The sequence below is a fragment of the Oncorhynchus nerka genome, linkage group LG1 (assembly GCF_034236695.1).
Source record: "Oncorhynchus nerka isolate Pitt River linkage group LG1, Oner_Uvic_2.0, whole genome shotgun sequence".
Taxonomy (NCBI): Eukaryota; Metazoa; Chordata; class Actinopteri; order Salmoniformes; family Salmonidae; genus Oncorhynchus; species Oncorhynchus nerka.
In genome coordinates, this window is record NC_088396.1 from 58272654 (window position 1) to 58285159 (window position 12506).

Here is a 12506-nt window from a genome sequence, read left to right on the forward strand (position 1 = left end):
TATACAGTATAATCCTCTAACCCAGTATACAGTATACAGTATAATAATCTGACCCAGTATACAGTATAATCCTCTAACCCAGTATACAGTATAATAATCTGACCCAGTATACAGTATAATAATCTGACCCAGTATACAGTATAATCCTCTAACCCAGTATACAGTATAATCCTCTAACCCAGTATACAGTATAATCCTCTAACCCAGTATACAGTATAATCCTCTAACCCAGTATACAGTATAATAATCTGACCCAGTATACAGTATAATAATCTGACCCAGTATACAGTATAATAATCTGACCCAGTATACAGTATAATAATCTGACCCAGTATACAGTATAATCCTCTAACCCAGTATACAGTATAATAATCTGACCCAGTATACAGTATAATCCTCTGACCCAGTATACAGTATAATCCTCTAACCCAGTATACAGTATAATAATCTGACCCAGTATACAGTATAATAATCTGACCCAGTATACAGTATAATCCTCTAACCCAGTATACAGTATAATAATCTGACCCAGTATACAGTATAATAATTTGACCCAGTATACAGTATAATAATCTGACCCAGTATACAGTATAATAATCTGACCCAGTATACAGTATAATAATCTGACCCAGTATACAGTATAATAATCTGACCCAGTATACAGTATAATAATCTGACCCAGTATAATAATCTGACCCATTATACAGTATAATAATCTGACCCAGTATACAGTATAATAATCTGACCCAGTATACAGTATAATAATCTGACCCAGTATACAGTATAATAATCTGACCTAGTATAATAATCTGACCCAGTATACAGTATAATAATCTGCCCCAGTGTACAGTATAATAATCTGACCCAGTATACAGCATAATAATCTGACCCAGTATACAGTATAATAATCTGACCCAGTACATTAGTTTATGTGTCGGGGGGCTAGGGTCAGTTTGTTATATCTGGAGTACTTCTCCTGTCCTATTCGGTGTCCTGTGTGAATCTAAGTGTGCGTTCTCTAATTCTCTCCTTCTCTCTTTCTTTCTCTCTCTCGGAGGACCTGAGCCCTAGGACCATGCCCCAGGACTACCTGACATGATGACTCCTTGCTGTCCCCAGTCCACCTGGCCATGCTGCTGCTCCAGTTTCAACTGGCCTGGGCCCTAGGACCATGTCCCAGGACTACCTGACATGATGACTCCTTGCTGTCCCCAGTCCACCTGGCCATGCTGCTGCTCCAGTTTCAACTGTTCTGCCTTACTATTATTCAACCATGCTGGTCATTTATGAACATTTGAACATCTTGGCCACGTTCTGTTATAATCTCCACCCGGCACAGCCAGAAGAGGACTGGCCACCCCACATATGCTCTCTCTAATTCTCTCTTTCTTTCTCTCTCTCTCGGAGGACCTGAGCCCTAGGACCGTGCCCCAGGACTACCTGACATGATGACTCCTTGCTGTCCCCAGTCCACCTGACTGTGCTGCTGCTCCAGTTTCAACTGTTCTGCCTTATTATTATTCGACCATGCTGGTCATTTATGAACATTTGAACATCTTGGTCATGTTCTGTTATAATCTCTACCCGGCACAGCCAGAAGAGGACTGGCCACCCCACATAGCCTGGTTCCTCTCTAGGTTTCTTCCTAGGTTTTGGCCTTTCTAGGGAGTTTTTCCTAGCCACCGTGCTTTTACACCTGCATTGTTTGCTGTTTGGGGTTTTAGGCTGGGTTTCTGTACAGCACTTTGAGATATCAGCTGATGTACGAAGGGCTATATAAATAAATTTGATTTGATTTGATTTGATTTAATAATCTGACCCAGTATAATAATCTGACCCAGTATAATAATCTGACCCAGTATAATAATCTGACCCAGTATACAGTATAATAATCTGACCCAGTATAATAATCTGACCCAGTATAATAATCTGACCCAGTATACAGTATAATAATCTGACCCAGTATAATAATCTCTGCCTTCAGAAAGTATTCACATCCATTGACGTTTTCCAAAAAGTATTTGTTTTGTTACAAAGTGGGATAAAAATGTATTTACTTCTATATTTTTGTTAACAATTTACAAAAAAGACTAATGTCAAAGTGAAAGAACATTTTTAACATTTGTAAAACATTTATTAAAAATAAACACTATTTTCTTTTAAGTATTCAACCTATTCAATTTATGTTACAATCACAGTGATTGGCCGTGATTTATAGCTGTGTCTTTCTGGGTAAGTTTTTATTTTCTAAATTCTTCAAGCTCTGTGAAATTGTTTGTTGATCATTGCTAAGCAACCATTTTCAGGTCTTGTCATAGATTTTTAGGCAGATTTAAGTCAAAAGTGAAGAGTGGTATTCAGTAATGTGTTGAATTGAATTTGCCCCAAACATAACACTTTGAATTCAGGACAAAAAGTTAATCGCTTTGCCACATAGTTTGCAGTTTTACTTTAGTGACATTATTCTGTACAGGCGTCTTTCTTTTCGCTCTGTCATTTCAAATCAAATCAAATCAAATTTTATTTGTCACATACACATGGTTAGCAGATGTTAATGCGAGTGTAGCGAAATACTTGTGCTTCTAGTTCCGACAATGCAGTGATAACCAACAAGTAATCTAACTAACAATTCCAAAACTACTGTCTTATAAACAGTGTAAGGGGATAAAGAATATGTACATAAGGATATATGAATGAGTGATGGTACAGAGCAGCATACAGTAGATGGTATCGAGTACAGTATATACATATGAGATGAGTATGTAAACAAAGTGGCATAGTTAAAGTGGCTAGTGATACATGTATTACATAAGGATGCAGTCGATGATATAGAGTACAGTATATACGTATGCATATGAGATGAATAATGTAGGGTAAGTAACATTATATAAGGTAGCATTGTTTAAAGTGGCTAGTGATATATTTACATCATTTCCCATCAATTCCCATTATTAAAGTGGCTGGAGTTGAGTCAGTGTCAGTGTCAGTGTGTTGGCAGCAGCCACTCAATGTTAGTGGTGGCTGTTTAACAGTCTGATGGCCTTGAGATAGAAGCTGTTTTTCAGTCTCTCGGTCCCAGCTTTGATGCACCTGTACTGACCTCGCCTTCTGGATGATAGCGGGGTGAACAGGCAGTGGCTCGGGTGGTTGATGTCCTTGATGATCTTTATGGCCTTCCTGTAACATCGGGTGGTGTAGGTGTCCTGGAGGGCAGGTAGTTTGGCCCCGGTGATGCGTTGTGCAGACCTCACTACCCTCTGGAGAGCCTTACGGTTGAGGGCGGAGCAGTTGCCGTACCAGGCGGTGATACAGCCCGACAGGATGCTCTCGATTGTGCATCTGTAGAAGTTTGTGAGTGCTTTTGGTGACAAGCCAAATTTCTTCAGCCTCCTGAGGTTGAAGAGGCGCTGCTGCGCCTTCTTCACGATGCTGTCTGTGTGAGTGGACCAATTCAGTTTGTCTGTGATGTGTATGCCGAGGAACTTAAAACTTGCTACCCTCTCCACTACTGTTCCATCGATGTGGATAGGGGGGTGTTCCCTCTGCTGTTTCCTGAAGTCCACAATCATCTCCTTAGTTTTGTTGACGTTGAGTGTGAGGTTATTTTCCTGACACCACACTCCGAGGGCCCTCACCTCCTCCCTGTAGGCCGTCTCGTCGTTGTTGGTAATCAAGCCTACCACTGTTGTGTCGTCCGCAAACTTGATGATTGAGTTGGAGGCGTGCATGGCCACGCAGTCGTGGTTGAACAGGGAGTACAGGAGAGGGCTCAGAACACACCCTTGTGGGGCCCCAGTGTTGAGGATCAGCGGGGAGGAGATGTTGTTGCCTACCCTCACCATCTGGGGGCAGCCCGTCAGGAAGTCCAGTACCCAGTTGCACAGGGCGGGGTCGAGACCCAGGGTCTCGAGCTTGATGACGAGCTTGGAGGGCACTATGGTGTTGAATGCCGAGCTGTAGTCAATGAACAGCATTCTCACATAGGTATTCCTCTTGTCCAGATGGGTTAGGGCAGTGTGCAGTGTGGTTGAGATTGCATCGTCTGTGGACCTATTTGGGCGGTAAGCAAATTGGAGTGGGTCTAGGGTGTCAGGTAGGGTGGAGGTGATATGGTCCTTGACTAGTCTCTCAAAGCACTTCATGATGACGGAAGTGAGTGCTACGGGGTGGTAGTCGTTTAGCTCAGTTACCTTAGCTTTCTTGGGAACAGGAACAATGGTGGCCCTATTGAAGCATGTGGGAACAGCAGACTGGTATAGGGATTGATTGAATATGTCCGTAAACACACCGGCCAGCTGGTCTGCGCATGCTCTGAGGGCGCGGCTGGGGATGCCGTCTGGGCCTGCAGCCTTGCGAGGGTTAACACGTTTAAATGTCTTACTCACCTCGGCTGCAGTGAAGGAGAGACCGCATGTTTTCGTTGCAGGCCGTGTCAGTGGCACTGTATTGTCCTCAAAGCGGGCAAAAAAGTTATTTAGTCTGCCTGGGAGCAAGACATCCTGGTCCGTGACTGGGCTGGATTTCTTCTTGTAGTCCGTGATTGAATGTAGACCCTGCCACATGCCTCTTGTGTCTGAGCCGTTGAATTGAGATTCTACTTTGTCTCTGTACTGACGCTTAGCTTGTTTGATAGCCTTGCGGAGGGAATAGCTGCACTGTTTGTATTCGGTCATGTTACCAGACACCTTGCCCTGATTAAAAGCAGTGGTTCGCGCTTTCAGTTTCACGCGAATGCTGCCATCAATCCACGGTTTCTGGTTAGGGAATGTTTTAATCGTTGCTATGGGAACGACATCTTCAACGCACGTTCTAATGAACTCGCACACCGAATCAGCGTATTCGTCAATATTGTTATCTGACGCAATACGAAACATATCCCAGTCCACGTGATGGAAGCAGTCTTGGAGTGTGGAGTCAGCTTGGTCGGATCAGCGTTGGACAGACCTCAGCGTGGGAGCCTCTTGTTTTAGTTTCTGTCTGTAGGCAGGGATCAACAAAATGGAGTCGTGGTCAGCTTTTCCGAAAGGGGGGCGGGGCAGGGCCTTATATGCGTCGCGGAAGTTAGAGTAACAATGATCCAAGGTTTTTCCTCCCCTGGTTGCGCAATCGATATGCTGATAAAATTTAGGGAGTCTTGTTTTCAGATTAGCCTTGTTAAAATCCCCAGCTACAATGAATGCAGTCTCCGGATAAATGGTTTCCAGTTTGCAAATAAAGTTCAGAGCCATCCATGTGTCTGCTTGGGGGGGATATATACGGCTGTGATTATAATCGAAGAGAATTCTCTTGGTAGATAATGCGGTCTACATTTGATTGTGAGAAATTCTAAATCAGGTGAACAGAAGGATTTGAGTTCCTGTATGTTTCTTTCATCACACCATGTCTCGTTAGCCATAAGGCATACGCCCCCACCCCTCTTCTTACCAGAAAGATGTTTGTTTCTGTCGCCGCGATGCGTGGAGAAACCCACGCCTCGGATAGCGTCTCTCCAGTGAGCCATGTTTCCGTGAAGCAAAGAACGTTACAGTCTCTGATGTCCCTCTGGAATGCTACCCTTGCTCGGATTTCATCAACCTTGTTGTCAAGAGACTGGACATTGGCGAGAAGAATGCTAGGGAGTGGTGCACGGTGTGCCCGTTCCCGGAGTCTGACCAGAAGACCGCCTCGTTTCCCTCTTTTTCGGAGTTGTTTTTTTGGGTCGCTGCATGGGATCCATTCCGTTGTCCTGTTTGAAAGGCAGAACACAGGACCCGCGTCGCGAAAAACATATTCTTGGTCGTACTGATGGTGAGTTGACGCTGATCTTATATTCAGTAGTTCTTCTCGACTGTATGTAATGAAACCTAAGATGACCTGGGGTACTAATGTAAGAAATAACACGTAAAAAAAAAAAAAAACTGCATAGTTTCCTAGGAACGCGAAGCGAGGCGGCCATCTCTGTCATCTCTGTCGGCCCCATTTAGGTTGTGGAGTAACTACCATGTTTTCACTCTGTCATTTAGGTTGTGGAGTAACTACCTTGTTGTTGATCCATCCTCAGTTTCCTCCTATCACAGCCATTAAACTCTGTCATTTAGGTTGTGGAGTAACTACAATGTTTTCACTCTGTCATTTAGATTGTGGAGTAACTACCTTGTTGTTGATCCATCCTCAGTTTCGTCCTATCACAGCCATTAAACTCTGTAATTTAGGTTGTGGAGTAACTACCATGTTTTCACTCTGTCATTTAGGTTGTGGAGTAACTACCTTGTTGTTGATCCATCCTCAGTTTCCTCCTATCACAGCCATTAAACTCTGTCATTTAGGTTGTGGAGTAACTACCATGTTGTTGATCCATCCTCAGTTTCCTCCCATCACAGCCATTAAACTCTGTCATTTAGGTTGATATTGTGGAGTAACTACCATGTTGTTGATCCATCCTCAGTTTCCTCGCATCACAGCCATTAATCTCTGTCATTTAGGTTGTGGAGTAACTACCATGTTGTTGATCCATCCTCAGTTTCCTCCCATCACAGCCATTAAACTCTGTCATTTAGGTTAGTATTGTGGAGTAACTACCATGTTTTCACTCTGTCATTTAGGTTGTGGAGTAACTACCATGTTGTTGATCCATCCTCAGTTTCCTCCCATCACAGCCATTAATCTCTGTCATTTAGGTTGTGGAGTAACTACCATGTTGTTGATCCATCCTCAGTTTCCTCCCATCACAGCCATTAATCTCTGTCATTTAGGTTGTGGATTAACTACCATGTTGTTGATCCATCCTCAGTTTCCTCCCATCACAGCCATTAAACTCTGTCATTTAGGTTGTGGAGTAACTACCATGTTGTTGATCCATCCTCAGTTTTCTCCTATCACAGAAATTAAACTCTGTACCTTTTTTTAAAGTCACCATTGGCCTCATGCTGAAATCCCTGAGTGGTTTCCTTCCTCTCTGGCAACTGAGTTAGGAAGAACGCCAGTATATTTGTAGTGACTGGGTGTATTGATACACCATCCAAAGAGTAATTAATAACTGCACCATGCTCAAAGGGATATTCAATGTCTGCTTTTTATTTTACCCATCTACCAATAGGGGCCCTTCTTTGTGAGGCATTGGAAAACTTCTGTTGTCTTTGTGGTTGAATCTGTGTTTGAAATTCCCTGCTTGCCTGATGGACCTTACATATAATTGTATGTTTGGGGTACAGAGATGAGGTAGTCATTTAAAAAATAATGCTAAACACTATTATTACACACACAGTGAGTCCATGCAATTATGTGACTTGTTAAACAAATCTTTACAATTAATTTTGGCTGTAACAAAGGGCTTGAAAACTGATTGACTCAAGACATTTAAACTTTACATTTTTTATTAATTTGTAAATATTTCTAAAAACATAATTCCACTTCGACATTTTGGTGTATTGTGTGTAGGCCAGTGACAAAACATCTAAATGTAATCCATTTAAATACAGGCTTCAACAACTGAATGTGGATAAGGTCAAAGGGTGTGAAGACCTTCCACTGTACATACAACCCCTGTATATGTATTGTGACTCGATACTGTGATTTTATCGCGATTTGGAGTTCCAAACATATTGCTCACCACATGTCTGCTGCAGAGGGACAAGCGAGCCATGAGCACATTAGTTTTCATCAGTCATTGGAAATAACATTGTAAAAAAAAAAGTCTCCCTTTTTAAAAATAAGATGGAGAACAAGCTATGAAGGAAAAATACTGGAGATTTGGTGCAGCTACAGCCAGCCAGTTCAAAACTAATATTATTCTCAAACAATACGATACCATATATTGTCAGCAATAATATCCTGATACGTAACTGTTTAGATTGATCACCCAGTGCATAGTACAGTACAGTATTTTCCTCTAACCCATTGTACCTGTCACCGTCGACGTAGAAGCAACACTCCTTCTTCCTGATGTTGTCTTTGATCCAGGCGGCAAGGGAGTGCTGGGTGGATGCAGAAAGAGAGAGCTTCGAGGTTTTAGCTGCGCTGACGGCCAGAGTCTGAGCCAAGCTGGGCTCCAGCAGCAGAGACTCCCCCATCCTGAGAGAGAGGACAGCGAGGCAGGGAAACAGCTCACTGTCGGCTTGGGCTGGGAGAGAGGAGAGAGCTTCCGCAGTCTGCTACTGTGCCTCCAGCCTAGCTCTCAGCACTGCATTAGTGATGTCACTACAGCTAGACTATAGTGGTGGTGATGCTGCGTAAAGCTGGAATCACACCGAGCAGCTACAGTACTGTACAGGATAATGCTGGATTCACACCAAGCAGCTACAGTACTGTACAGGATAATGCTGGATTCACACCAAGCAGCTACAGTACTGTACAGGATAATGCTGGAATCACACCAAGCAGCTACAGTACTGTACAGGATAATGCTGGAAATCACACCAAGCAGCTACAGTACTGTACAGGATGATGCTGGAATCACACCGAACAGCTACAGTACTGTACAGGATAATGCTGGAATCACACCAAGCAGCTACAGTACTGTACAGGATAATGCTGGAATCACACCAAGCAGCTACAGTACTGTACAGGATAATGCTGAAATCACACCAAGCAGCTACAGTAAAATACAGGATGATGCTGGAATCACCCCAAGCAGCTACAGTACAATACAGGATAATGCTGGAATCACACCAAGCAGCTACAGTACTGTACAGGATAATGCTGGAATCACACCAAGCAGCTACAGTACTGTACATGATAATGCTGTATTTCACACCAAGCAGCTACAGTACTGTACAGGATAATGCTGGAATCACACCAAGCAGCTACAGTACAATACAGGATAATGCTGTATTTCACACCAAGCAGCTACAGTACAATACAGGATAATGCTGGAATCACCCCAAGCAGCTACAGTACTATACAGGATAATTCTGGAATCACACCAAGAAGCTACAGTACTATACAGGATAATGCTGGAATCACACCAATCAGCTATAGTACTATACGAGATCATGCTGGATTTCACACCAAGCAGCTACAGTACCATACAGGATAATGCTGGATTTCACACCAAGCAGCTACAGTACTATACAGGATAATGCTGGAATCACACCAAGAAGCTACAGTACTATACAGGAGAATCCTGGAATCACACCAAGCAGCCACAGTACTATAGAGGATAATGCTAAAATCACAACAAGCAGCTACAGTACTATACAGGATAATGCTGAAATCACACCAAGCAGCTAAAGTACAATATGCTACTATACAGGATAGGAGGCAGTTACAGTAGATCACTATACAGGACAGGAGGCAGATATAGTATGCTACTATAGAATAGTTTTATTATATTTATTTTAGTACATTTATAGCTAACCCTACCCCTAACCCTTACCCCCTATCCCTAACACTACCCCTAACCCTTACCCCCTACCCCTATCCCCAACCCTAACACCTATCCCTAACCCTTACCCCTAAACCTTACCCCTATCCCTAACCTTAGCCCTACCCCTAATCCTTCCCCTAACCCCAACCCTAACCCTACCATAACCCTAACTCTAACCCTTATCCCTATCCCTAACCTTATCCCTAACCCTACCCCTTATCCCTATCCCTAACCTTATACCTACTCCTACTCCTAACCCCAACCCTACCCCTACCCCTAACCCTAGCCCCAAAAACAAGGGCTTAGTAAGCCCCAGCTGTGGGCCAATATGGGACTAATTGGACAGGGAAGGAGAATTTGACCATAAACCTCACCTCGTTGCCTCTTTGTTCGTCAATGGGTAGCGCACGTGCCTTACAATCGGCCGGTCAGTGTTCGAGACCCACCTGGGTTAATCAATTTTTTTTCACAGGGCCTGCTAACCCAAAAAAGGCCCATAGGCCCATAGGCCAAAAAGCCACTGCCCTGCCCTGGCCTGGCCTGGGACAAAAGCCACTGCCCTGGCCTGGTACCTCCATATATGCATATAGGGCTTGAGAGGACACATACAGGCCGAAAGGTCATCACTCAATATCCAGGGACAGGCCTCTATCTGGGCATGACTTTACACACACAAGCCTATTGGCCCACACACACTACCCGGGTTACAGGCCTCTCTCCGGGCATGAGAGGACACATACAGGCCTAAAGGTCATCACTCAATATCCAGGAACAGGCCTCTCTCTCATGGGATGAGAGGACACATACAGGCCTAAAGGCCTTAACTCCCTATCCGGGTTACAGGCCTCTCTCTGGGCATGAGAGGACACATACAGGCCTAAAGTTCTTAACTCCCTATCCGGGTTACAGGCCTCTCTCTGGGCATGAGAGGACACATACAGGCATAAAGGCCTTAACTCCCTATCCGGGAACAGGCCTCTCTCTCAGGGAATGAGAGGACACATAAAGGACTATAGGACCTCACCCATCACCCGGGTAACACCCCTCTATTTCCGGGGATGATTCCAGCAGGGGACACCCCCCAGCTCCACAACCTTGCACACCAGGTGAACCAGGGCACCCACACTTAAGCACCCTTCCCCGGACTATAAATTATATAGCTGCGCTGTTACGACTGCGTGCACCTGGTGACCCAAACCGGATGTCGTGCACCTGGTCACCCTGCCGCTTTCCGCGCAGGGCCTGAGGGGGCACTAATGGGTTAACAGGTGCCGGTGGTACTTTTCCGCCGGGCACTCACCTTTTTAGTCCATTTGCCCACTCTCTCTCTCTCTCGGCCTCCGGACTCTGGACTCTGGACTCTGGGTTACCAGGTGCCGGTGGTACTTTCCAGCCGGGCACCCACCTTTCTTAGTCCGCTTGCCCACTCTCTCTCTGAGCCTCTGGACTCTGGCTCCTGGCCATGGCCCCTGGCACTTTTCTGTATACCTCGTTACCCATTTGTATTGAAGGGTGAAGGTGGAGGAAGACGCCTTCTGTCCCGAAAGAAGATTGGGCGCTCGATCCCGATACAAGCTTTAAGATACGCTATTGGAGCTGGAATTACCGCTGCTGCTGGCACCATACTTGGCCTCCAATGGATCCTCGTTAAAGGATTTAAAGTGTACTCATTCCAAATACAGGGCCTCGAAAGAGTCCTGTATTGTTATTTTTCATCACTACCTCACCGAGTCTGGAGTGGGTAATTTGCGCGCCTACTGCCTTCCTTGGATGTGGTAGCCATTTATCAGGCTCCCTCTCCGGAATTGAACCGTGATTCCCCGTTACCCGTGGTAACCATGGTAGGCACGGAAAGTACCATCGAAAGTTGATAGGGCAGACATTCAAATGAGACGTCTCCGTCACAAAGGCTGCGCGATCGGCTCAAAGTTATCGAGAATCACCAAAGCGGCCGGGGCAACCGAGATTGGCCCGCATGGGTTTTGGGTCTGATAAATGCACGCATCCCCGGAGGTCAGCGCTCGTTGGCATGTATTAGCTCTAGAATTGCCACAGTTATCCAAGTAACGTAGGAGGAACCAGAACTGATTTAATGAGCCATTCGCAGTTTCACTGTACCGGCCGTGTGCACTTAGACTTGCATGGCTTCATATTTTAGACAAGCATATACTACTGGCAGGATCAACCAGGTAGCCACTCACAACATAGAGGTTGTACCTGGTCGCACTAAGCAAAGAACAGCCAGGGACCGGTCCTATCCCGTCAGGGGAGGAGGCCCTGGTGCAATCCACCGTGCGCCCAGCGGGAGGCCCTGAACTGCCCATGACCGAGGCCACAGGTGCCGGGGCGCCGCTCGAGATGTCTCTTGTCTAGCTGGAGGGTACATTCGGAACGCCATCAACTGGGCAAAAACAGAACCACAACCTCGGTCAGACCGCTTGGGTCAGCCGGATAGGTCCACTTTAAAGACAGGGTTTGAGAATATGTGTCTCTGGCGCCGATGCGTTACGGGATGACCATCACCACATGCTTCGCAGCCTGGGTGTGACACTCCCCGCACCGGAACACCAATGAAGGGCCACTGGGTCAGACAGTTCGGCTGGATCTCGCACGAATGGTGCGCGGCTGGAGTATGTCGAAATAGGGGGTCAATCGTCTCCGAAATGGGCTCCCCCGATAGAGGCCAATCCACGTGGGGCGGGAGGAACAATCCATCAGAACACCAGCCAAAGGCCGGCCGATAGAGGCCCTCCCAAGTGGAAAACGGATGCAAATCGGTCAGAGGAAATTACACTGGCTGGACCACAGAGGAGAACCATGGAGACGCAACGTGAACCAAGAGTGGGACTGGACTGGAGAGCTAGCCCTCACTGGGGCTAAACAACCACCAATCGGTCGCCGAAGGGACGGGCACCTTCATTGGACCAGAACCATGGTCATTGATGAACCAAACCCACAAGGTAATAGCTGGGATTGAGTACCTGCCCAGGACAGAGCTCAATATCCTCCCACCACTAAGCTGGGAAACATGGATCAAAAGTTAGGACAAATCGGGCGCCGAAGGGGCTGGTCAAACCACCAAATCGGTCTCGGGCGGAAAAGGTCCAAAGTACCATGGTTCCGAGGGGCTCACATCCCTCAAAAGTGTCAATTTCTCATTTTC

The 12506-nt window shown here is 45.7% G+C and overlaps 1 protein-coding gene across 1 annotated transcript in view; it reads right to left on the bottom strand.

The window, feature by feature from the left end:
* The window catches only part of trpm2 (transient receptor potential cation channel, subfamily M, member 2), a 78626-nt gene extending 70320 nt beyond the window's left edge, over window positions 1-8306 (bottom strand). The window contains exon 1 of the mRNA XM_065019785.1: window positions 7882-8306. Within this exon, the coding sequence (XP_064875857.1) occupies window positions 7882-8048 (167 nt within the window). The 5' untranslated portion in view covers window positions 8049-8306. The remainder of the gene's footprint in view (window positions 1-7881) is intronic.
* Between the last annotated feature and the right edge of the window lie 4200 nt (window positions 8307-12506).